Below are 27703 nucleotides of genomic sequence, written 5' to 3'. Positions count from 1 at the left end.
GCCTTGTTAGGTTCAGGCAGGACAGAGGCTGGCTACAGGCGGATAGACACATGGGTGGCAAATTCATAAATGTACGGTCTCAGGCAGTCAAGTGAAATCACCAACATGGAAGGGAGTGCCAGGAGAGTTAAAGGGTTATAAGCACGAAAGCAGGCTTTACTCACATAGGTAAGCCCACGTGCGTAGCTGAGCACGTTATCCCCACAGTGGCCTATTTGAAGGGCTGCCCCCTGTTCCCGAGACATCCTCCCCACACCCTCTGGCTGCTCGCCCGCTCCCAAGCATCTCCTTACATTTTCCCAAAGCCACAGTCTGCAGGTCCTGTCTTAAATGTCTGACCTCAAGCCTCTCTCCATTGCCTCAGCACCCAGTCATGGAAATGGAAGAGGGGCTCCGAGGAGGCCTGGGTTCCATTTGTATAGAGGCATGTTACATTTTGTCCATATACAGAACCCAAGGGCCATGAGCTTGGTGCATCCCTTTTACTTCGCTCCTTTATCTCAACCATAGCACCCTTGATTCACTTGGGCCAACTGTTCATTGCTGCTGTCTTTACTCTTTTTTCAATCTTTTTTCTCTCATTTGAAAGTATAACCCAAAGCAATAGCCTCCTTTTCAATGTACTGAAACCCTCTCGACTATTAGTAACAGCAACTCTCTAACCAAGGTCCTGCGGATGACCGACATATTTCTTTGTATGGTGACTACGTTCCAACAAGGAATACATTTTGCTGTTCACCAGCCATGAATTTTGACTTTGCACTGCGGCAGAAATGTCTAGTAAACCCTTAGTGATTTTTTTCCAATAGCATACCCTGTACATATAATGATAATGACTTGTAAGGATTCGTAGATAAGGGACAGCGGTCTTTTAATGATTTCCCTGCATCACACATTTTGGTTAATCTATGTAGTTGGGATGTAGTCCCAACTGTCATTTAGGCATGTGACCATATATGAAACTAACTCTAGTTGGTACTGATGTGCTAATAATTGGCTTCCCCAGGGCTAAAATAATATGTTGCTTTTATATGCTGGTCTCTGCTCTTATATGGTCTGAATTCCACAAGCACTGTGAAGGACCTGCATGTTCCCCTTTCCTGGCCTGTGTCACCGACACTCCCTTTCTCTTGGGGTGCTACAAAGCATAATGTGCAATGTGGCTGGAGCCCTTTAAATTTAACAATAAATAGTTTAAAAGCGCACCTGAGCACCCCACGCACCACCCCTAGCTCAACTAAGTGCCCCATCCACGCTAGCTCACCCCAGAACTGCTGAGCTAACCCAGGAGCCCCAAAAGCCCAACCCAGTGCTCGCCCACCCTAGCTCACCCCAGAACCCCCACATCTCACCACAGCGGTCTGCATCCACCCACCTACTCTTGATCAACACAGCACAACCAATAGCTCACCCCAGTGGCCTGTTTAGCCCCCCACCCTATATCATGCCTTACTCACCCCAGCATGATAACGACCCAAACACTATAACTCACCTCAGCACCTGACTCTAGCTTACCCCAGCAACCCCACCCTAAATCGCTACAGCACCTCTAGCCCACCAGAGCAAACTCAAACGCCCACCTTAGCTCACACCAGCACCCCAGGGTCACCTCAAAACTCTAGTGATCCCCCATCCGGACACCAATCCTTGCTAACCTTACCCACCCCTAAGCTCACTCTATATCCCTCATCTAGACCGTCTAGCTCACCCAAGCATTCCCTCAAGCTCACCCAGCTTCTGACCTACGCTAGTTCAGCCCACCACCTGCCAAACACACACCCTTTTTAGCTCACGCCTGCACCACTAACCACAGTAGCTCACCCCAGGTAGCTCTCCCAGCCCTGTAACATCTCTAGCATCATCATTCCCCCAGCTCATCTCCAGCAACCTTCAGCCAACCACCCATTTGAGCTCCCCCAGCGACTTCCACCTTCTGACCCTAGTTCACCCATTCAATCTGCACACCTATGCTAGTTCACCCCTGCACTTCCCACTTTCAACCCTAGCTGACTCCAGCAAGCATTCATCCCAGCAACCCTCACACACTGACCTAGAACACCCCAGCAAACTCCCCCCTCCCCCCTACTCTACCTCGCACCATTAACCAACACCCAGCACCCCAGCACACTCTAACCACCAGCACCCAGCAATCCAAGCACACCCTAGAAACTACTACCTACCCTAGCTCATCACTCCATGGCCCATCCACCCCAGCAAACACCAGCACCCACCTACGCCAGCTTACCCCAACACACCCTTCTACTGCCACCATAGAATACATTTTCAAGAATATTTTGCTCCAATCATTGTTTTCTCAATTTAGTGCTCAGGGAGCACAGCACACATTGTGATTTCAGAGATGATTTGCACCAGGTGCAGAAGAAATGCTCTGCACCCCGCTCAGACTCCCACTAGGCACCGAAGCATGCTGAATGCTGCAGGTAAGGAATGCCGGTGCCTACACCTTTTGTGTGTGTTGCACATCCCTCTCCAGCCCCAATCAATTTCCTCCCGTTGGCTCTCCATACTTGAGAAAAGGGCTGCAGCCCTTTGGAAATGTGGGTGCAGTCACTGACTACTCTGACCACTTTGGGACCCCCAGGTGCTCCTCAATAGACAGGTTAAGGCGGCACCATTGCAAACACAGACAGCGTGGACAAGTCACAAATGTTTACATTTGCATTGCAGATGGCAGGTCCTCTATGCATGCATGGGTTAGCGGTGTGTGACAGCACCCTTTTTAGGGTCGAATAGGATAGTCAGAGGATCTGTTCGATCCTCTAGCATTCAATCTATGCCCATCTAGTGCATTGCGATTACCCAGGATCAGTGGTCCAAGTGTACGGAAAGAAGTAGTGGAACTATGTTCCCCACTGGCCTGCACCGCTCCCCACAAACCCCATCGCCAAGCACCCTCCCACGCACAATACAAACCCCACAACACATGCACCTGCTGTTTAAGGGAACGTTCAGTGCATTGCACTGAAAGTGCACGTTTCAGCTTCTTCCTACACTTTTATTTTAAAACGAACCATTCCGGAACGATTTCTTTTTAAAATAAAAGTATAGGAGCTGTAAAACTTAATTTAAAGAAGTAGAGAAGCACCGCTCCCGACCGTTCCCGCCCACTTCGACCACTGCCCAGGATCCAATATCATAATGCGCCAGTGGAATTAATTGCCCACATTCATTTTGGGAGCACTCTCCTTGAATCTGCCAGTGGAATAACTCCCTGCAGGCGATTCAGTTTTTTACAGCTAGATCCAGGTGGCCCTTTTATGGTACCAAAAAGATATTTGACTGCACGAAGCAGCACAAAAACACAGTGAGCCTCATTACGGGGATTGTCGGAAAACCCGCCGGTATGCAGCGGGTTACCGTCAACCCCGTAACACTGTTTCCGCCGACTGACTTCCCAGTGCCACCAGGATATTACGGCATGCGGCAGAAATGGTAAATCCCCATTTCCATGGAGTCCGATAGGACTGGCACTGTTGCTAACAGTGCCGGTGCTTCCGTGACAACCATACCAGTAAGGGCCTGAAAACTCGGCAGGTCAGGCCTGCCGCGGGATCCATGGCCCCTATTGGCATCGTTGTAGTATGGCGTTCCGGAAAGAGTGCTGGTACATCCGGACCGCCATACTCAGAATGAGGGCCAGTCTACTGCTTCATGTGAACAGCACCTTTTATCTGACACCCACTCCCTAACCCCAAGACTGACAATAGTCAAAACAATATCAGATTGTAGCATATACATTCCTCTGTTCATAAAATAGTTCAGATGCGTTTGATCCACATAAAATGCATATTTATTTTCCTTTATGTATGTGCTGTCTTGGAATGATACCGTAGCTCCTTAGTTCTTGTTCCACCCCACAAGTGTGCATATGATTTTATGCTTTAAGTCCTTCGTGGGGAAATTCCTAAAAGAAATTCGGCTTTCCGCCTCCCATGCGAGAAATGAACTGAAGAAGATAAAAGCTGACAAACGAAATGCCAACTTTTCCATGGAAAATATTTTCGTAACGAGTGAACATGTCTTTCCATGCTTTTTATTTTTTGCTTTATTTTATGGGATGGTGCTTCATAGATGGGGGAATGGCAGAAGAATTATGAAATTCCACTTTGCAGCGCGATGTAGTGTTGTGGGCCCTTTGAAAAGAATGCCCATCTAAACCAGGCGGCCCCCAGATTGTCCACCTGATGATTTGTGTGCAGGAAGCAGCTCATCGTGTTGTTCTCCCTGCTGTTTCTCTGTGCAGCCCCTGCCGCCATGCCACACGTCCACCGAGTCAATGCAGGTCTTCAAGGAGCATTGCAGAGTCGCGGAAGAATACCACGAGGTCAAGAAGGAGATTGCACTGCTAGAAGAAAGAAAGTAAGCGCTTTTTACCGGAAGTTACTTTGTATACTCAGCCCAATTCTAACCGGACCCATTTTATTTAAATTTTTTATTTAGATGTTTGGTTTTCCTATTAAACCTTTCACGTTTAAACACATTACAGAGCATATTTCAGTTAAGATGTTTGACATGATATGAGTGATCTGAATAATTTAATTCCCAAACTAAAGATTCCAAAGGGCGAAACAGAGAAAGTTCCACTTGAAGTATCAAATATTATTTACAACAGTTTACCTGAGACTTACTTCCTTACTACACATCTGATTCATTTCCCCCTAATATATAAACGACATTTGCATTTAATTTGCTTAGACAAGACTAAAAACAATCCAAGTGCAAGGAAGAAAGCAGGCGGCATAAACTCTCGTTTTTCTTTTTTTTATGGTGAACGTTTTGAGACACTCATACTAAATTAAACATTACAACATTAATGAAAAGAAAATGCATAGGGAGGCCACCTGGGGGTGCAGGCAAGATGGCCACCTGTTACACTGAAAGGCACCTCCAAGGATACAATCTGGGGGTTGGTAGAGGAGGCCTGGATGGTCTGAAGCCAGTGCCTGTCGACCGATTGGGAAGGGGAGGGAGCAATAGGAGACGTCCCTTCCTTGAACCCTGTTCCAGGAGTTGAATGAGCTGGCAGATGGTGCTGTACCGGTATAGTTACCAGTCACAGGCGGGAATGGAATAGTCAATGGCAGACCTGGCCATGGGCATTGCCCCAGACATGGAGACAGGGGCAACCAAGAGTTATATTAAGGCAGTTTTGGAGGAATTCGGGGGTATGAGGGCAGTCATTGGAGTCAAAGTGGTAAAACACAATGAGAACGTAGAGGGAATAGAAGAGAGATTGCTAGGACTGGAAACAAACCAATCCTCGCTGGAGATCCTTGAAACCCAGATGGACATGAGGCTGTCAGAGGTGGAGAGGCAGGGCAATGAGCTATGCCTTAAGTTGCACAACATAAAAAATAGGGAGAGGGGCAACAACCTAAGGCTCTTTGGCATACAGGGGAAAGAGGGCGATTACCCTGATGGCCTTGAAAGAACGATTCAAGATATTCTCTCCCTAGTTTACGAGGAAGACGATAGACCGAGGACTGTCATTGACAGGGCCCATAGAGTGGGCGTTGAAGGGAGGAGTTTCTGCTATGTGCTTGTCCGGTTTCACTATTATTCCAAGGAGGCTCAGATCTTGGAGAAGCAAAGGTGCTTGGGATCCTTTGAATATGGCACCACCAAGGCTGTGATCTACCAAGTACTCTCCTCCTGTGGGATGTTTTCACCCATGCATCCAAGCCCTACAACATCGCGGGCAGCAGCAACATTAGAGTGGCCACCGGAAAGCATGCTGCTTGCCAGAAATCATCCAAAAATGCACAGTAAAAATCTGAAGAATAGTCTGACACCCACCTTTGCCTTTATTAGTGAGCGCAGGAGGTCACTGCCTAAAACCACCATTGGGCTATACACACAGTAGCCTGAAACCATTTGGGAATAGCAATACTGATTGCTAAAAGCAACCCAGAGCTGTGGGGAATTCATTTTTCTTATGTCAAAAATTGCTACAATTAGGGCTCACCAAAACCACTAAAAAGATACCACCTCCGTGTTGGGGGGTCGACATCATTCTCCCGCAAGAATCTACATGAATCTGAGGTCCACAGAAGGGCATCTATATTTGAACAAAGTATATTTTGAGGATTACTTACTGGTAATGCAGCTGTCAAAAATGGGTGCAATACCGGTGCTTGACACTGACCAGCGCTAGCGATCTAAATTCTGACAGGAGACCTGTATTTCTGAAGCTAAACAGGAACCTGAGTTAGCTGAGACTTCAAAAGGCTGGCTGTTCATGGGAAGCCTTCACACCTAGCCTTCTCAGCAACAGCGCAGGAAATCACATGGTCCTGTTGATTAAGAGGGAGGAGAATTTCCCTGCACCTGGAGAAACAAGACAAAGGATTCTTTCAGCTGAATAGGATATGCTGATTTGAGTGTGCCTGAACAACACTGCTCTGGGGGAAGGCAAGACATCTGATCTCTGAGTCAAGCCAAGTTTCTAGGGGCAGAGACAAATGACTGTGGATTCAGAGAGTCCAGCAAATATATGTTTTATGAGAATACTGATAACTAGTTATACCAAGCGGACAAAAATGTACAATTTGGGGATTCTTAATATGAAAAATGCACAAACAATTTGAGACTAAGCTGGACACTGTGGGATGTTCTGAGGCCAAGCACCGTAATTATTAATATTGCAGACACAGTGTTTATGCTAGAAAAATGAAAACTCACTGCCATATGTCCAGAGAGGGTGTGTACCTCCGTGTAAGATTTGATGCAAAAACCAATATTGCGAAACCCATCAAAAGCGCAAAATGTTGTCATTTCTGAACCCAAGCTGGTAGAAACATGTGACTTGAACCGAACTGTACCTTAAGCAATCTGTCATGCAATTTAGGTAATATTAACAAGTGGGGTATATTGTAAATATGTGTTTTACGAAAAAGAAGATATGCTGTACGGACACAAAGGGGAGTGTCCTTTCCTTGAGCCATAAAGATGATACCTGATGACTCATTCTAACTCACAACTCCGTTCTCCAGTCAGAGGACAGAAAATCCTTTAACCTATCAGGAGACTCAGTGGGTTGGGCATAGAAAGTCAGCCTCCACACCCCCTTTGAGAACACATAAAAAGAGACTGCTGAGACCCAGATAGGGACACTCTTTTTTCCACTACTTATCGATTCCTGCGCAGCACGCTGCCCAACCATATCCGGTCAAAAACTCCAGACTCCTGAGGATCCAGAACTTAGATTCCAGATAGACTCCAGAACCAAACTTTAGAACCAAACTCTAGAACCTTGGAGAAAAGGGGCCTACCCCAAAAGCTGAACTCCTTTCAGAGGTTCCAGAATCCAGCAACCTACCCAAACTATTCAACAGCCGGGTGAGCTGTTTGATTCTGGCTAGAACCCAGTGCCAGAACCATATTCAGACCCAGAAAGCAGAGCTGTATCCAGACCCAGAACAGACCGCCGTGCAGTGCCGATAGCAGACCAGAGGCCCCGCTGTGAGCAGAACCAGTGCCACAGACTGTCCCGTGGCGAGAGAACCGCAGCCCAAACCTGACCAGATCTGTGACGAGGTCCATTCCCTTCCAAAACTAGGATTGAGTATCTAGAACTGTCCAGAAGCCATCTCTTAGTTTAAAGTAATCTTATTCAAAGCATTTCAACCTGTCCAGAACTGCATAGAAATTGTGTGTCCATTCTGTGATTTCAAAGCTGCAAAAGTGTCATCTGTCATTCTGAAATCTTGACTTCATTTCTGAAAATCTACCTCCACAAAAACGTCCGTATCTTTTGAACAATATGTCCTAGAAGCAAGATTGAACTGTCATTTTAAAGCTAAGAACCTAAGCTTTCCAACAAACCCCTTCTAACCCCTTATAGTATTTCCGTAATCATGGTTTACGCACTCGGAAAATGTGCCGCAAATTGCAATTTGGCTCAATTTCACCACTTGTAAAAATAGATGCTTCTTGCTTTCCACTGCTGAAATTCGTTTTCACTCTGATAATCATTCATGAATCATTGCTAGTGTTGACCTGAACTAATTCAAAGTAGCTATCACCTACCCTGAATCTCCTATAGGGAATTAAAATCGTTTTCAGCATATTTTTCACTTCATTGCAAATCACATGTAAAAGTATTTTTGCCTGTTTAAAAGCATACCGGTTGCTCTAAGCTTGCTGGGGGGAACTGGAATTTGAACTGCATTTTGATTGTATTCCTGAAAACTGTGTGCTTTCCTTTCGATCTCTTTATATTGCATAAGGGGGGAGTGAGTTGTCACAAGGGAAAAAGTGATCAGATTATCTCTTGTTGAAACCATATCCAGTTTATTTCTGTGCTGCATTCTTTCCATCATTGCTTTTCCTTGAAACCATACAAAGTATTCTCTGCTACCTTATCCTTTCTATACCAACTCCTAAGTAATTAAAGAATTGTGCTACTGTAATATTATCCATTGTTGATCACTGTCATATTCATAAGTGTGCTATCAAATATTAATTTATTCATAAAAGTGTGATATAGCTATTGTTTAATTCTTCCAATAAACCTTTTAATTTGCAAAACAAACCTACTTCTTGACTCAGTGAGGTCAGGGGGATTCAAAGAGAGGGGCGTTATATAATGGTTTATCATCCAGATTTAAGAACTTGACATAAAAATATATGAATAAGGGCTTCCATTGGGCATCCGAGACTAGGCATTGACTTAGTTGGAGGGCTTGATTGAAGTCACTTACACTCCTACACCCTGTTGCACCGCAAGCAGTGTGCAACCCGTGTGCAATGATTGAGGGATAGATGGGGTGCCCTTTTGCACTATCTTTTAAATGGGAAGGAATGAAATACCAACTTGTGACATTCAAAGAGTTATGGAGGAACTGACCAGAAGGGGAGAGGAGGCATGGGAACCCCTCAGCAGTCAGGAAGGCACAAGGGAGAGTGGAAATACTGACAAGTGCAAACTCGGGGGGTGGGGATGTGAGGGCATTTAACACGCCTTCACCTAGAAACAGGAAGACCTGGGATTCTGGGGGTGGGTATTATCCCTCCATTCTTGCAATCTGTGCAAGGGGCATGGCAGCCCTAAAGAGGCGGGTGGGGAGATAGTTATGGAGATGGAGCACTCGGGGTGGAAGTTTAGGGGTGGTGGGTCGTATTGCTGTCTCCAATGACTTGATAATAGAGTCATGAGGAAGGGGTCTTAATCTGAGGTTTCAGGATGATGCTTGATGGGGAGGTGTTTTTGCAGCCAAAGTTATATTTGTTCTTTGATGTTAGGGAGAGGGGAAGAGGTTTACCTGGTGGTTCATGCCTGTAGGGTTGGAGGGTGTAGACAAGGCTGAACACTTAATGGCAAAGTAGGGTGGTCAGGGAGAGCCCACAGACATGGAGTTTTTGAAGAGTTGAATGTGCTGCATTGTAGGTTTTGTGTTAGGTGTTTTGTTGTTATATGTCTTCCCTTCTGCTGGTGGTGTGTCCATATGTGTTTGCTCTGGGGGGTGGTTACGAGTTCAGAAATGATCGGCCAGTAGGTCAAAAAGGTGTACTGGGGATGGGACATGTACATGAGAAATTGTGCAATCTGGAGGTGACAGATGGGGGATTTTGCATCACAATAGGCACGTGAGAGGCTTAAATTCTCCTTTTAAGAGATCACTGGTGAAAAGGGAATTTAAGAAATCAGATGTGTATATCCTTTGTATACAGTGGCCCCATTTTGTGAAGGGGAAAGAGCTACTTCTGAGAGGGGGGAGGATCTCGAAAGTGCATTTCTCATTGGGGTTGTAAAAGAAAAGAGGGGTGGCCATAGCCATGGGAAATTCATGCAGGTCCCAGGTCGGTTGGATGGAGTGTGTCCGGGAGGAAAGGTTCCTCTTTTTGAAGGGTCTGTATCAGGGTATTAAGCTTATGGTGGCATCTATATACTATTCTAACACAGGTCAGGTGCCTTTTTGGAGGAGGTGGGACAATGCGGGAAAAGGTTTGGAGAAGAGGTCTTGCTGTTGGGAAGGGATCTTAATATGGTCCTATACCAACTGACAGACAGGTTGCGAACAAAAGAGGGCCACGGTGAGGTGGGTAGAGGTAGAGACTTCTTAGATTCAAGGAGATTAATAAGAGGCTGGGACTGGTGGACATATGGGAGTAGGGGGCATGAACTGTGATCATGGGTGTACAATCCCGAGCCCCATTCAAGTACCGTTCAGCTGTGCACAAGTCTTTCTCTCATATAGACCTGGTACTTGTAGAAGCCAATGCCCTTCAGTGCGTCAGGATGACCGGCACAAGATCCACCCCATGGTCAGATCATGACTTGCTAATTGCAGTGATTGAAGTCTGAGAGGTTGGGGTCAACAGAGGCCGTTGGTATTGTAATGACTACCTGTTAAAGGGTAAGGCAGTGAGAGCATCTATTCTTATGAACAACAAGTAATACAAAGATTCTATGGGAGGGCTACAAGGCGACTTGAAGAAAGAGGAGTTCCTGAGTGGGAGGATCGAGATGTTGCAACCAAAATGGGGCGGTAACACAAGTATACGCTCCTCAAGTTTGAAAGACCTCAGGGCATTCAAGCCGAACTTAAGGCACTCCTAGCATTCATTACTAATTGGGCATTTAAGCATCTCAAGCAGAGGCACTATGAGAAAGGAGAGAAGGTGGACAAGCTGCTGGCATGCAGATTTAGGGCACAGACGCAGTCTAGAATGGTAAATGTTTTGGAGTCGGAAGGGGATGAAACACAGAGGAGCAGAGTAGAGATTGCATAGGAATTTAGACAGTGTTATGCTCATCTCTATTCATCTGAGTGGAGAGGTGATGTGGAAAGGATTAGAATGTATTTTAATGGGTTGGAGCTTACGGTGCTGCCATCAGACAATGCAACCATTCTGGATTCTGCAATTACGGTGGAGAAACTGGTAGCACCATAAAAGGTATGGAAAGTGGTAAATCCCCAGAGGAGGGCGGCCTCACAGTAAGGTTTTATAAAATATTTTGATCTATCCTGGTTCCCACATTAGAGAAAGGTTTTAATGAGGTGGTAATTGGTAAGCATGTACCACAGTCAATGCTTAAGGCAATAATCATGGTCATCCCTAAGGAAGGAAAGGATCTGAAACAGAGTGCTGCATACAGACCTATTTCCCTGCACAACACAGATGTTACGATAATGGCTTAGATCTTGGGTAACAGGCTCGATAAACTCCTCCCGTCACTTATTCATGGGTATCAGGTTGGTTTTATTAGAGGGAGACAAGACTCAGATAATATTAGGAAAACACTGATCTTGATGTACTGAGCCCAGAATCCTACTAGAGGTGCTTACTTGGTGTCTCTGAATGCTGAAAAGGCATTTGACAGGGTGGAGTGGATCTTTATGAATGAGGTCTTGGTCAAATTCGGTTTTGGGGAACACGTTAGGGCCAAAATGGTGGCACTCTATCATGGCCCTTCAGCGCTGGTGATGGTGAATGGGATTTTATATGGATACTTCCCCTATATAGGGGGATGAGACAGGGGGGTTCTCTGTCCCCTCTTCTTTTCTCCCTTGTGATTGAACCCCTGGCAGCAGCGATTAGAGTTACCCCGGGGATACAGGACATCAATTGTGAGGGGGTGGAATTTAAGGTTTTGCCATTTGCAGATGAAGTATTGTGCTATGTTACAAATCCATGGGCTTTTCTCGGGTAGTTGATGACTATGCTGGAAACATATGGGGTTTTGGCAGGTCCGAAGATAAACCATTACAAGTCTTTCATCCTCCCAATAGGACAGGGGGGGGCGTCTATGTCCAGTTTGGATCAGTGTGGGTTGACCCTGGTAGATGAACTAATATCATATCTTGATATTAAGTTCTTGAGGAGTTTCGCAGACCTGTACAGACTTAATTATGAACTCATTGTTGGCAAGCTTCAGCAAGATTTTATGAGATGGTCAGACCTCACTCTCTCTTGGACAGGGAGGATGACTGTAGTCAAGATGAATGTGGTCCCACGCTTGCTATTTTTATTTTAGATGCTTCCCACCCCCTTACTATACAGGTTTTTTAAGGACGTCAACCACATGTGCTTTTGTTTTGTATGCCAGAAGAAAAGGGCACGTATAGCGCGTGGGACTTTTATGGGTGCCAACTGCACTCTTCCTCTGATAGGTACATGAACACCCCACGTTGTTGGGAGTCCTGTGGACGTTCTGGAGGAACAATAGGATGAATAGAGAACTATCATGGTGGCCCTGCCACTTGAGTTCTTTATGTGGGCCTCCATTTGCGCTCAGCCAATTAGGTTTAAAGGGCCCAGAGATAGTCAGACCTGGGTCTGGAGAGCGCGGGGCATCTCCTTCTGAATGCTAATTTTAAAGAGTTCGATGAGGTGCGTGAGATGTTGGTGATGGATAATATTGGAATTTTCGATTACCGCAGACTCAAGGGGCTAGTCTTGAACTCTAGATGTAGGGACAATCGGCTCTGTGATCTTATGCATTTTTTAAAGGGTTCTTGAGAGGGCTCAATTGAGATGAGGGATTGTTTCCAATATATATAAAGCCCTGGTTATGGTAACAATCTAGGGGAAGGTGAAATGTAAAGCCTATTGGGACCTTCTGCTAGGCAACACAGTGCTGGAAGATTTATGGGGGAAAATATATAAGGTCACATTTCATGGCAATCTTTCCATGCATGCTACTGAACACAATTTTAAGGTCCTTGACCTTTGGCATAGGGACCCGGTCAGAGTTTCAAAGATGATCCTGACATTTTGCTGCTGTGTACTAGGGTTGTGGGGAATTGGAGACCACTGCACATAAGTGACGGGCTTGTCCTCAGCGCAGGTTTTTCTGTTCTGAATTATTGAGCTGGATTAAGGACATTACAGGGGACCCCCTGCAACCAGACCCCTCACACTTCTCTTGGGTATCCAACCCATGGGGTACGACATGTACAGATTTCCGAAGATGTGGGTGGTCCTTCTATGGGTAGGGAGGATAGCCGTAGAAGGAGTGGAGACAACCCTCTGTACCCAATAAGCTGGACTGGCTACAGAAAGTGTGGGCGATGTACCTGATGGAGAAATTGGCATATATGGTGCATGACGACTTATCCACATTCATGGAGGAGTGGGGGATGTTTATATTAAAGTACAGAATGCATCTGGGAGACTTCTCATCACCAGACCTCCACACTAAGGTACACTCTGAGTCATATGGGGAGGGTTGAGTTGCATAAAGGGGCACTGGAAATTCCCACTGGGGGTAGAAGAACCCCCACAGTGTACAAAAGCCCTCATGTCTTCAACAGTTGTATAGGAAGCTTATTACCTGCATGGTTGACTAGTGGGAAGTGTGCCCCTACCCGAAATGATTCCCTTGTGTCTCTTGTATTGCTGACCCATATGTTAATGATTTGGGGGAACTCCTGGCATGGGGGGACAACATTAAATTGCTTGTAGTGGAAAGGTTCGGAGTATATTGGGTCATTGTTACCATGCAGGAGTCCTCCTAGGAGTGATGATTTGGAGGGTTTTATGGTGTTTCATTTTTTGTTTGGTATGTCAGTAGAATTGTGAAGGATATTATTTTGTATTGTGTTATAAACTTGCAATAAAAACATATTGATAAAAAAGGAAGAGATGCAAGCATTGCAAATTCATGCTGCACATTACCTTTGAGCAAATATTCAGTTAATATTGATCCTGGCAAATGGCGGGGACCCCCTTGTGCTCAATGCATATATATTATCCCCTGTTAAACCCTTTTCTCTTATTAGCAAAATGTTCATACATACCACACTAAAAGACATGTTCATTATTACTCATCCTTACAAAATTATTGACATGACTTATATGCATACACATATACACCAAATTCATCATCTCGCTCCGCCAAGTGATACGGGATCCACGGCTCCCCTACGCCGATGCAGCACTAGAATTGGCTATCCAGCCTTACTGGCACCCTGACCCGGGAGGACCAGCCATCAACTCTATCAAGAACCCAACTTCGACTCAATTGGCCCTGAAAAAGACTTAGGTCGAAACACGGGTTGGCTGTGTGCACTCACCTAGGTTGAACAACTGGCATTATCTGCCACATGAATATTTTTAGATGCTCTGGTGTTTTGATGAAAACAATAATAAAGCAACACATTTCTAACGCCAACATGACTCTTCTGACCTGATGATGAACTTAAACCACTAGCAAATCAGCTAAATCCTTGGATTATTGAATCCTCCCAGCACCTAACATCATCCACAGGTTTGCCATCCCACCTACTCATCAGCTAACATGTTTACAAAACATTTTTGACATTAGTAAGTACACACACACAATATAATAAGGAGTATAACACCACTTTGATTGTGATAGAGAACCCCCGTAGTTTGCACCTGTGAGTGAGTACAAACACAAACATGCCCAAATATTGGCCTCCAATACAAAGCTCTAGACCAAACAAAACATGTCCTATGCGGTACACTCCCTTCACCCACGCTGGGCTTACTTCAGGCGCAGAAAGGGACGGACCATCCTTCCACATGCATGGTGTCTTCATACGCTAGCATTGCTTATTTTTTTCTTTTAAGATATACATTCACACAAACACAATGAGTAATAATTAAGGGTCATAATAAAAAGTTTAACAATGTCTCTGTAAAGTCTATATATACTTATACAAAAAGGCAGATTTTCAATATCAAAATTGTCCCAATAATTGATGTTAATTTTCATCAATTGGCATCAACAAACTGCAAGCTGCAATTGAACAAAAATAAACTATACTGCAGTTCCATATTCCATTCATCGAGTATATTTTAATCACATCAATATGGAAACCAATGTTAAATTAGGTGTACTAAAAACTCACCTAACTAATATTGCCAGAACAGTACAAACAGCTTCCATTTCACATTTTAGCTGCAGAAGAAACGATGTTCATATGTTACCCAACTGCTACTGGCATGATTGAATAATACTACCCAACTTCCCTGCTGGAACAGTGACCCCATTCTTTATTATATTTTTTAACCAACCTTCATTTCAAATCTTACCAAGCCCACTTCATGCATGCCCCTGAACCTTCCATGTTATCACTTCTCCAACATTAGTGGGAGTCATGTACACATCGGATATCTGATGTCTGAGTCAGTCACCATCTCTCCAAGTCCTATTTGCGCATCCCCACGGGTTTAGACACACACATGTGCTGTTTCCTTACTAAAGCAACTTCTTACTCCGGAAATCTCATTCACACAAGATGTTACCCGCATCCTTTATGTAAGTCTGCATCATACGATACACGCGACCACCCCCTATTCATTCTGCACTTCTCTATTTTAAACTACATTATCCTTTATAGTTTGTTGAAGGTGTTCCCTCTGAACAATATAATTGAAGCAAGACTTCCATATTGACCTTTATACACGAAAGCCTAAGAATTAATGAGAAAAAAACAATGTGTATTATTTGTTTTCCAACGTTCAATATCGTTCTTCTAAAATTAAGATGCACCTCAAAAGTTGGGGGAAAAGTCCATGTTCATCAACAAAATAATTTTATAGGTCATAGCAATTGTACTATGTTCTTGGACACATTTTCTCACAGAATATTTGCTGAGATCGTGTATTGTGTTTGCTGAAGTCTTTAAGTGCTGGGCTATAATACATCCCTATGTACATTTGATGAACATACTCATCCTTCGTGCGTAAGGGTTTCTAAGAACAAACAAGAAAAATACATCAACTTTCAAACATATTCTCTGTACATTGCTCGTGCCATCATTTAAAGGGCGAAGGTTACGCAAAGGGCCCTCGTCGTGTGAGGATCTGGACCCACCAGGGTTCTTACTAGTGAGTGCCTCTATGAGATTAGCGCTGAATGTAAAAGAGGAAACCTGATAAATGTTCCTGAGTTTGAATCAAGAGTGTGAATGGGATAACTGCTGTGCAAACGTTGCCAATGGGGGTGCCTGTAGGATGGGCAGAAGTGGACTGGGGCCTGGGGACCTCAGTGTGCAATCAGTAGTGCAGTAGGCAATGAAGAGCAAATGTGAAATACGTGTAGCAGATGGAACACATTCACAATGAAACAAGGTAATGGGAGACTTAGTAATGGGATTTCGAAGGAAACTTAAAGGCACACAAGGTTCCCCAGGAAAATGAGGGACACCTCCCAAGAGATTGTAATGCATCCCTTGAGTAGGGACCAAATATCTGCATTTCAGAAAGCATTGGGAAGAGGACGTTTCAAACCCTTGATTGATTGATATTTTATTTCTATCGCGTCGTACACAAGTGTTTCAGAGCGCGACAAGGCAAGGGAGTGGAACAGGGGAGAACAAAACAGCGATCTTACTAGGCCCAGTGACATTGAGAACGCGCAAGTGCATGGGAGAGGCGGGAGGGGAAAAGTGCATGGAAAGGGGGAGAGGTGGAAAGTGCGAAGCAGAGGAGAAACAGATAAATAACAATACATAAATAATAAAGGCAACAAACAGTGGTAATGCAGCCAGCAATTTGCAAGTGCTAGGTTTAAGGCAGCAGACAGGGTAGGTCCGATAAGTGCGGGAAGAAAAAGGGGGGGCTGTATGGGTACAGATACAGACCCCAGAGCAAGGGGTGGCCCGGAGGCAGTGCGGGAGGGTGACAGGATGAGCAGGTACCTGTGCCCAAAAGACAGAGGGTGGCCAGGTGCACGGTGCCAAGAGAGAACAGATCAGCAGGGGAGAGGGGGAGCGAAGGCAGAAGAAAAGATGAAGGTCTTGAGGTGCTTCCGGAACCGGAGATGGTTCTCATCAAGTTTTAGAGTGGCAGGGAGGCTGTTCCAGAGGGAGGCCCCAGCCGAAGACAGAGATCTACCCCCAGCTCGTTTCTTAGAAAAACGACTGACCCTGAGTGAGTTGGAGGTAGAGGAGCGAAGAGCTCGAGAGGGGAGGTATTTGCGGAGGGATAGCTGAAGGTATTTTGGACCCAGGCCCCAGAAAGCCTTGTGGACAATGCAGAGGGTTTTGAATTTAATCCTTGCATCCACTGGGAGCCAGTGAAGAGATTTCAGAGCTGGAGAGATATGATCCCAGGGCTTGAGGCCAAGGACAAGTCTCACAGTCCTGTTCTGGATTAGTTGCAGAGGGCAGAGAGTAGAGGCAGGTAGATTTAGAAAGAGGCTGTTACAATAGTCCAAGCTAGAGAGAACCAGAGCTTGAGATACCATGAGGTTCTGGGGGAAGGAGAGGAAAGGCAGAGTACCTCTGAAGAGGTGCAGTTGGAAATTTTGGTTTTGCAGGTGTAAGTGACTTCAATCAAGCAATCCCATTAAATCAATGCCTAGACTGGAATGCCCAATGGAAGCCCTTATTTATATATTTTTATGTCAAGTTCTTAAATCTGGATGATGAACCCTTATATAACGCCCCTCTCTTTGAATCCCCCTGACCTCACTGAGCCAAGAAGTAGGTTGTGGGCAAATTAAAAAGTTTATTGGAAAAATTAAACAATATATCTATATCACACTTTTATGAATAAATTAATATTTGATAGCACGCTTATGAATATGACAGTGATCAACAAGGGATAATATTACAGTAGCACAATTCTTTAATTACTTAGGGGTTGGTATAGAAAGGATAAGGTAGCAGAGAATACTTTGTATGGTTTCAAGGAAAAGCAATGATGGGAAGAATGCAGCACAGAAATAACACTCAATATGGTTTCAACAAGAGATAATATGATCACTTTTTCCCTTGTGACAATTCACTCCCCCCCTTATGCAATCTAAAGAGATGGAAAGAAGAGCACACAGTTTTCAGGGATACAATAAAATGCAGTTCAAATTCCAGTTCCCCCCAGCATGCTTAGAGAAAACAGGGATGATTTTAAAACATAGGCCAAATAACTTTAAATGTGATAGCAACGAAGTGAACAATATGCTAAAATGATTTTAATTCCCTATAGGAGATTCAGGGTAGGTGATAGCTACTTTGAATTAGTTCAGGTCAACACTTGCAATGATTCATGAATGATTATCAGAGTGAAAACGAATTTCAGCAGTGGAAAGCAAGAGCAGCTATTTTTACGCAGTTCTGGACAGGTTGAAATGGTTTGAATAAGATTACTTTAAACTAAGGGATGGGTTCTGGACAGTTCTAGATACTCACTCCTAGTTTTGGAAGGGAATGGACCTTGTCACAGATCTGATCAGGTTTGGGCTGCGGTTCTCTCGCCACAGGATGGTCTCTGGCACTGGTTCTGCTCACAGTGGGGCCTCTGGTCTGCTATCGGTACTGCACAGCGGTCTGGTCTGGGTCTGGATACAGCTCTGCTTTCTGGGTCTGGATATGGTTCTGGCCAGAATCAAACAGCTCGCCCGGCTGTTGAATACTTTGGTTAGGTTGCTGGATTCTGAGGCCTCTGAAAAGAGTTGTCCGGCAAAGTGCTGCGCAAGAATCGATGAGTAGTGGAAAAAATGAGTCCCTATCTGGGTCTCAGCAGTCTCTTTTTATGTCTTTTGAAAGTGGGTGGGAAGGCTGACTTTCTATGCCCAACCCTCTGAGGATGCTGATAGGTTAAAGGATTTACTGTGACTTGACTGGAGAACAGAGTAGTGAGTCAGAATGAGTCAGAGTGATGCTATGTTTATGGTTGGCTGAAAGAACACTCCCCCTTGCATTTAATTAGAAAACAATTTTTCATAACCAAACATGCTTCCCAGATACACAAGTTGTTGAAATTACATGTACACTTCACAAATTAATTAAGACAGGTCTTTGTTCAACCCTGCTCTTTCTAAGAGCTTAGTTCAGAAATGACAACTTATTCGCGATTTTCGTGGGTTTCGCAATATTGGGTTCGCCCCAACCCTTACACAGAGGTATGCACCCTCTCTAAGCATATGACAGTAAGTTCTTAGGTTTCCAGCATAAACACAGCAGTGACAATATTAATAATGATGGGGTTTGGTCTCAGAACATCCCACAGCGTCCAGCTTTGTCTCAAATTGTGGGTGAATTTTTCATATTAAGAATCTCCAAATTGTACATTTTTGTCCGCTTGGTATAACTAGTTATCAGTATTCTCATAAAACATATATTTGCTGGACTCTCTGAATCACAGTGGTTTGTCTCCGCCCCTGGAAGTTTGGCTTGACACAGAAGTCAAATGTCTTGCCTTCCCCCAGAGCAGTGTTGACAGTTCACACCCAAAATCAGCATACACTATTCAGCTGAAGGAATCCTTTGTCCTGTTTTTCCTGCTAGCAGGGCATCAGTCCAGGGTGCCACTCTCCATCTGATTAACAGAACCATGTGATTTCCTGCCTTGTTGCTGAAAAGACTAGGTGTTAAGACTTCCCGGGGACAGCCAGCCTTTGAAGTCTCAGCTAACTCCGGATACAAATGTTTTGCAATCACACTGCGCATAAACACTAGTTGAGTCCAAAGTGGTATAGTAGATTTAATTGATACTAAGGTAGCCTGACACGTGTTTCGGGCACTTGCCCTTCAACTGAGGCTACAGAATTGTATGTATATACACATTATTGTGATACAGATATAAACAAAGACAAAAAATTAAAGCAAAGATTTAGAGACCCAAGGTGGCGGGGCAACCAAACCGGGGGACCACAAACACATGCGTTAATGGTATGGAATCACAAGATTTTGGTACATGATATCAAAAAACAATTCCAATTTTTTAACAATTTCCAAAGAAAAGAAAAAAAAAAGGACATGGCAGAAAACATCCAAACATCAATGCAATTGAGAAATTAAGAAATCGAAAAAAACCCATACCATATACATAAGTAAGGTGCATCAAATCAGGGTGAAAGGGGAAACAAAAATAAAACAGAAACCATTAGCTGGAGGGTTCTGGGTGGGCCATACATCACTGGGCTAGTGGTGAGAAAGAAAGAAAGCTTTGTACCTGTGAGACAGGTGTGTTCAGTTTGGACTAAGGGAAGGAACCGAAAATCTAATTAGGACAGCACATGGATTAAAACATAGAAATTTAAAGCTTATGACCAATTGGGAATTGGAGTATTAACAAAATACTTACCCTGATTAGGGTAATTGAAAGAGGATAAAATCTTATGTGCTCCACTGAAAAACAAGTGTGTGCGCAGCAGATTAGCCATGTACTCATATTAAAACAATTAACATAGAAAAAGGGGGCAGAGTTTGCCAAAAGGTACCTGTCATATGCAATTGCACTCAAAATATATGTATTTAAAGTTACGCGGAAACGCCTCTACATATATTTTGAGTGCAATTGCATATGACAGGTACCTTTTGGCAAACTCTGCCCCCTTTTTCTATGTTAATTGTTTTAATATGAGTACATGGCTAATCTGCTGCGCACACACTTGTTTTTCAGTGGAGCACATAAGATTTTATCATCTTTCAATTACCCTAATCAGGGTAAGTATTTTGTTAATACTCCAATTCCCAATTGGTCATAAGCTTTAAATTTCTATGTTTTAATCCATGTGCTGTCCTAATTAGATTTTCGGTTCCTTCCCTTAGTCCAAACTGAACACACCTGTCTCACAGGTACAAAGCTTTCTTTCTTTCTCACCACTAGCCCAGTGATGTATGGCCCACCCAGAACCCTCCAGCTAATGGTTTCTGTTTTATTTTTGTTTCCCCTTTCACCCTGATTTGATGCACCTTACTTATGTATATGGTATGGGTTTTTTTCGATTTCTTAATTTCTCAATTGCATTGATGTTTGGATGTTTTCTGCCATGTCCTTTTTTTTTTCTTTTCTTTGGAAATTGTTAAAAAATTGGAATTGTTTTTTGATATCATGTACCAAAATCTTGTGATTCCATACCATTAACGCATGTGTTTGTGGTCCCCCGGTTTGGTTGCCCCGCCACCTTGGGTCTCTAAATCTTTGCTTTAATTTTTTGTCTTTGTTTATATCTGTATCACAATAATGTGTATATACATACAATTCTGTAGCCTCAGTTGAAGGGCAAGTGCCCGAAACACGTGTCAGGCTACCTTAGTATCAATTAAATCTACTATACCACTTTGGACTCAACTAGTGTTTATGCGCAGTGTGATTGCAAAACATTTGTTTTTGTGGTTCCTTACCTGGCGTTAGATTTGGCAAATCGCGCCTCCTGCATTCACCTGCAGCTCTAGTCACTCCAACCAAATATATCAGATCCTTGCGCTGAACCTCAAACCTCTCCCCTTTTGCCACTCATTTCTGTTAACTCCGGATACAGTTTAGCTTCAGAAATCCAGATCTCCTGTCGGAATTTAGATCACCAGCACCGGTCAGTCGAAATCACTGCTATTGCACCCATTTTTAACAGCTGCCTTTCCAATAATCAATCTCAAAATATACTTTGTTCAAATATACATGCAATTCTGTGGACCTCAGATTCATGTAGATTCTTGCGTGAGAATGATGTTGACCCCCCAATGAGGAGGTGGGACCTTTTTAGTGGTTCTGTGAGCCATGATTTTAGCAATTTTTAACATCAATTAAAATGGATTTTGAGCAGCACTATATTCCTTTGTCTGCTTTTGCTCTCTGGGCAGCCAAAGGATGGGGCTGGCAATGGTCTCCTGTATTAACACTGACAGAGGCAAAAGTGGATGTTGGCCTGTCAGTCAGGTTTTCACTGCGCACCTTCTGGTGATTTCTGGCCAGCAGCATGCTTTCCGGCGGCCATTATGATGTTTCCGCTGCCAGTAATGCACAATGATGTTGCAGGGCTTAGATGTGTGGGTTGAAACATCCCACACAGGTGATTCGTGAGGGCTACCGGATCGAGTTTCGATTTTCCCCCGGGAGGGATGGGTCCGGTCATCATGCTGGCATTGATGGACTCCCTAAAGATGAAATACTGTATGTTAGAGATTGCTTCCCTTCTGAAGAAAGGGGCCATCATGGAGGTGCCATTGACAGAGAGGGGTTTGGGCTGCTAAGTCATTGCCTTTTCAGTTTCCTACGAATCAAAGGATTCTCGTTGGTTATTGGCTCAAGGCCATCATCCAAGTGGTATCAGAAATATCCTTCAGGATGGAGATTATACAGCTTAAAATTCACCTCATATTGGGGGGATTGGTTAACCTTATAGGGCCATCTCGATGCATACTTGCATGTGACCATCCACGCCTCTTGGTGTAAGCATGTGTGGTTTACAGTGGGCCAGAAGCACTTCCAGTTCTGGGATCTGCCTTTTGGGCTCTGCTCACCAACATCTTGGCTCCTTTGGTGTGGCTGATGCAGAGGGAAGGCATCACTCTGTATCTGTACTTGGAAGAGTGGCTCATCCAGAGAGCGACTCGCACTCTTACGAGGTTCATTCCCTATGTCACCGTCTGCAGTCTCCTCCCTGATTCCAATTGCGCATCCAGAGCTTTATGGCGGCCACAGTGTTTGTAAGCACTTGGACTTGGTCACTTCTGATGGCCCTTATCGCCCATCGACATAGGCCCCGGGATCCCCAGTCCCAGAACTGCAAGACTTTGGTCCCCATGTCTCCTGCACTGGCGGAGCAGCTGAACTGCTGGGTAGGGGGTCTCCTTTGGATCCTCCTCCTGAGATGATTATCACCACAGGCAACAGTCCCATGTGCTGGGGAGCTGTTTTAGGTTGGAAGACTGCTCAAGTCCACAGAACATGGGAGGATGGGGCACTTTCCTTGAACTGCGGGAAGTTAAAGGCAGTCCGCAGGATCCTCCTCTTCTACAAACTGGTGGTTTGAGGTCACTGTGTTCTAGTCCAGAGAGACAATACCTCAGCTCTGGCATTCATTAATAATGAGGGTGGCATGACGACAAGGGTTTTCGACAAAATAGCCAGCTCTTTGGGGGTGAGAGTTGGAGAAGAACCTGTGGCCTCTCACTCTCTTTGCTAGTTGTGGAATCTCCCCCTAGTCGACATGTTTGATTCCACTAAGAATCCACTCCACTAACCAGGCACTGGGCGGACCTAGCCCTGGCCTTTGCAACTACCCAGTAACTAACTGACCTACCTGCAACAAGCAGGAACCAAGACAATCCCTCTAAACTACCAGCCTAGAAAAAGACTTCTTAGGTCGAAACACGTGTCGCCACCACCTGTTATATCATCAATTGTTGAAGTCAAGAGAATAAAAGATTGGAATAAATGAAAATCACAAACCTTGTGGAACTACATTTTTCAAACGCTGAAAAGGGCAATGTGGTAAATCCCAGCATAAGCAATTGCACATGCGCCGAATGAGTGGGAACTACAACAACTCTCCCTATTACAATGAGGTGTGACCTATATTTCCACCCCAAGGTGGGTTGCTCATTCTATTTGGCGGAAGAGATTGTCATCCCTTCTCTGTCATTTCTTTTCTACCAGTGTGGTTAGCAGGGAGGAAGTGGCGGTTTTTGTGTGCCTCAATTTCTGGAACCTTTATCTCCAGTACCTGCCTAGGACTGCTGTGTGCCGTAAGCCTTTTAGTTGTGTTAGGTGTTGCAAGGAAATGGAGGAAACCGTCTACTCTAATGATTCATTGCTGAGTGGAGTTCCTTGTCTATAAGGGGTGATGGGGCGGTCTACCAGGGGTGTAATTGCTTCCTGGTTGGAAGCTAGGCGAGCCGCCATTGCAGAGATGTGTAGGGTGACCCCAAGGGCGTCACCCTTCATTTATTTATTTTGACATTTATATAGCGCACCTAACCTTGAGGCACCTGGGTGCTTTTACTTAAGCAGGTTGGTTACATTGGTTTCTTACACATTTTACATACATTCATATATTTGTGCGGCCTCACCTGTTGCGGGGGGCTGCATCCTTTAGCATACAAGTTAGAATGGGTGGTGTTACATAAACTGGCGCAGCCTCGCCTCATGTTGCGGATGGCTGAAGCAGTTAGCATACCAGTCAGGATAGGTAGTGTTACATATATTGGCGCAGCCTCGCCTCACGTTACGTGGGGCTGAAAATGTCAGATTGAATATTTGAGTATGTTGTTCTTTACACAATAGAAACGCGTGGTGGCATATGGATGAAATCATTTGCATACATTATTTTTAGAACATGATGAATGCAGGTAAGATCAGTTAATTAGAGCATTCATTAGGCGGTGGCCGAGCATTGCTCCATCTAGGTACACCTGCAGTAGGCGTTACAAAGTGGTGAAGTTAAATTAGTGGAAGATGGCAAGTTTTAGAGGTGCATGTAATGTGGGTACAGGCTTTGAGAGGCGGAATATGGAACAGGGGGTGAAAGAGTGCACTACCTTCTGGCAGCTTACCTAATGAGTGGAATTTTCAAACCATCTGTGTTAAGGCATCTGTGATAGCTGTTTGTGCTGTGCTCCTCCATGTTCAGAAGGCTGAGACAGGGGACTTTCGTGTGGGCCTTTGCTGGGGACCAGCTTTCCTCATCTGACGGCTTGCCATTGGATCAAAATAATTGAATGATTGAATGAAAAGAAAGTAAATGCAGATAATGGCGCAAGGTGCGCACACACAGGTATTCCAGAAGTGGGACTCGGTCAGGCCTTGATATGCAGGCCAGTAATATCAGGAGCCAGAAAAATCTGTGATGCGGAGTGCGCATGTGTCATTGAGACACATTGTGTGTAGTAACCCAAAAGAAGGGCTTATCTCTGCAGATGCGCCAGTTGAGGTGGTAGATGTTGGGAGGAAGGGGTACTGCAGGCCATCTCCTCGCCGTAGTAGAAAGTCTCAAGCTTGAAGAGAGAACCTCCGCCCTTCTCCTCCTACATGGTACGGCGTAGGCCTGATGGCCTTCCAGAATCTTCGATGAAAACTCAACGATCCTAGCCCTTGAGGGGTGATGAAAGATGCTGACAAATGGATCACTGCTTGCCAGTCGAAAGCACGAAAGAGCACATGCGCTCTATTAGACAAAAATTGGAAATTCTAACAAATAAACTCGAAAACGCATAAAAATTCTACAGAGCAGAACACAAGCACTCCCAACACTTAAACGTGCCGAGAAGAAATATCTTCATGTTTGTAAGCTATTACCAGCTTCTCTTGGCAGGACAGAAGGAAGCGTCCTTTTACTCATTCTGTACTGAGTCATGTTTTCTATTAAATTGAGGTATAGTTATTTAAGGTGGTCAGAATGAATGTCAATTCTGTGTGTGGTGTGTACATCACATTATTTTGTTTCTTCCTGGACTAAGTACTGGGAAAGAAAGATGGACGTGGAATTAATGCTTCAATTACTTACCAGTAATCTTCATTACTCCTAGTCCTAGGGATACACATCCCCGAACTTGCCCCCACACTCTCTTCCTAGGCTGAGTCACATCCAAAGTTGTGGGTATTCTAGGATGTGGTACTCTAGGTCTGGCCTTTATTGGCATGCAGAGGTCGAAGGGGTGAAGTTATGGGTTCAGGAATTATCGTTGGATCAGGCTGTTGGGATGGCTGGAAGCCTTCATAGAGTAAATTCTGGGACAAGGAAGAGCAGGACTAGTTGTAATGAAGATTACCGCTAAGTAATTCGGTCCTTAACTGTGAAAGAAAGATGGACTTTATTCGGACAGATATAAACCGTAGATATTTGCAGCATTCTTTCCTGGCAAACCTTTGATAACATACAAAATACATTTAGGACCGGCATAAATGTATACAATAAATAGGTTTACACATTGTACAAATAACGCTGGCAACACAAGCAACCTTTTTCACGTCGCAGAATATTTTGATGTGCTGTTTACCCGATGCATTTATGTAGATGTAATATTAAGCGAATTCAACCGGACATAAACCCTAGATATTTGCAGCGCCATTGTGCATTAGAAAATCTAACAAAAAAATGTCTGTTTAATTTAACATTTCAGAAAGGAGCTGATCGCCAGACTGGATCAAGCAGAGAAGGAAAATGCGGACGGGGCAGGGCTGGCCTTGGAGTATGACGAACTGACAGAGGAGAACCAAGCCTTATACGTCGCCCATTCCCGATGCCAGGAGCAGCTCGACAAACTCCGAATACAGTATCAGAAGAGGCAGGGCTCTTCCTAGCTTTCCACTACTAGACCTATGAAGTCTATCACAGACATAACACCTGAGAAAGACATTCTTTGACAGGAGATATGTGTAACAGTCGATGTATGATTTAATACTCTGGGGCCACGTTCTGAAAAGCTAAGCACTGGCAAGAGCGTTATCATGCACGCAGCACTTCAGCATTCAATCAGTGGGTGGCAGACGCCCATGCTCTCTCGCTATAGAAAAGCACATCAGAGACAAGGCCCTATGCTCTGGTTTTATTTTTCAGCATTTGGCCCAATGTTAATAATAGATAACAAACAAATGGATGTTTTATTTTATGTAATGTGCTATGTTGTCTATTAGTCTCCCATGTTATAAAACGATCATAGCAGTAGGTCTGTAGAGCGCGGTGCCAGAATCCCGGGGCACAAAACATCGCTCACACCCTCCAATGTGGGGTGGAGCGGGTGGAGGGGGGTGAGAGTGCTGCATAGTGGCTGGCGCTACGAGGGCCACCCCCAACAAGGAGAGGGAAGAGGGCCAAGCAAAAAATATTGCACCCTCAGGATTGCAACCTTTTGCGCTGCAATCCGCGGTGCAACCTTTTGTGCACGGTCTACGGGCATAGAGCCAGAGTGGACACACCAGACCCTGCAATTACACATATGTAGAATATGTATTAATTGTAAATTGGATCACACCAAAGGTACCAGGCCCACAGCTGTAAATCACCCCCCAGGTTTTCACTGCAGCTCCTTTTTATCTGCGTACTTTTGAAAATGTTTATTGTTATGTTGACTGGTCAAGGCCCCACTGAGTGAGAGCGTGCATTTCAGATGATCATTTACATTTAGAACATACTATGTATCTGTGGAACCTCTTTTATGGAAAATGCAAGGCCTTTGTTGTAAGCATGTTCGTTAAGAAATAGCCAATGATTTAGCATGTATGACTCTTAATGCACACCCCAAGGTATTTAAAAACTGGTGTCAAATCGCCCACTGGGGGCAACTTTGAATGATACTGTGTCTGCATCTCCGGGGGTTATAGAGGAACGTTTTTAAAAGATAATACAGAAGGCTCTCAAATGTGTGTTTCAGACAAGGAAAGCTTACATATTTATTTGTTAAGTTTGTTGTAGTCTGTTTGAATGTATTTACTTAAACATGTGTATTGTCTTTGTTGTAATTCCATTTTTAGTCCCAAGACGTTTTTCCAATAAAATTGGATCTTTTAAAACCTTGGTGTGTTTGGTGACACTGCCCTTCATGCCTTGTGAATTCATAGATATCAACGGAAAGACACCATGTATAGGATTGGGACGATCCAATAATCGAACTCATCAAGGACATGCACTCGTGAATTAGACTAACATCCAGGTTGTGCTACACATCTCTCTGACAAGTGTTAAGGATTTCAATTAGGCGACGCACACCTTGGTCACGGCCTAGTATGCAGCACACGACTGAAATACTTATTCTTTTATATTAGATTCAATATTGAGATGGTACATCACTCATATCACACCCCCTTTTCAAATACCCCTGGTCACAATGGACCATGAACCAGGCTGGTCGGTAAAATACAGTATTTATTTTATTTATTTTAAAATTCAAAAGAAATCATACACGTTTTAATATAGGGCAGCAATCACCAATGGGGTGATCATTACAATGGGAATGTGAGCAATGCACTGGGTTTAACTTCCCAGTGGAACATATACACAGCACGGCAGAATAGGAGCACTTTTTGATTTAGGACAGATAGC

At 44.3% G+C, this 27703-nt stretch overlaps 1 protein-coding gene across 1 annotated transcript in view; it reads left to right on the top strand.

Moving 5' to 3' along the window:
• The window catches only part of MAP3K7CL (MAP3K7 C-terminal like), a 253885-nt gene extending 226707 nt beyond the window's left edge, over positions 1 to 27178 (top strand). Inside the window, exons 4-5 of the mRNA XM_069636364.1 lie at positions 4265 to 4380; positions 25785 to 27178. Of these exons, the coding sequence (XP_069492465.1) occupies positions 4265 to 4380; positions 25785 to 25965 (297 nt within the window). The 3' untranslated portion in view covers positions 25966 to 27178. The remainder of the gene's footprint in view (positions 1 to 4264; positions 4381 to 25784) is intronic.
• Positions 27179 to 27703: the final 525 nt, after the last annotated feature.

Source organism: Ambystoma mexicanum, chromosome 7p (assembly GCF_040938575.1).
Source record: "Ambystoma mexicanum isolate Mex_15411 chromosome 7p, UKY_AmexF1_1, whole genome shotgun sequence".
Classification (NCBI taxonomy): Eukaryota; Metazoa; Chordata; class Amphibia; order Caudata; family Ambystomatidae; genus Ambystoma; species Ambystoma mexicanum.
The sequence above is the reverse complement of the archived record's forward strand: the minus strand, read 5'-3'. Positions and strand labels throughout refer to the sequence as shown.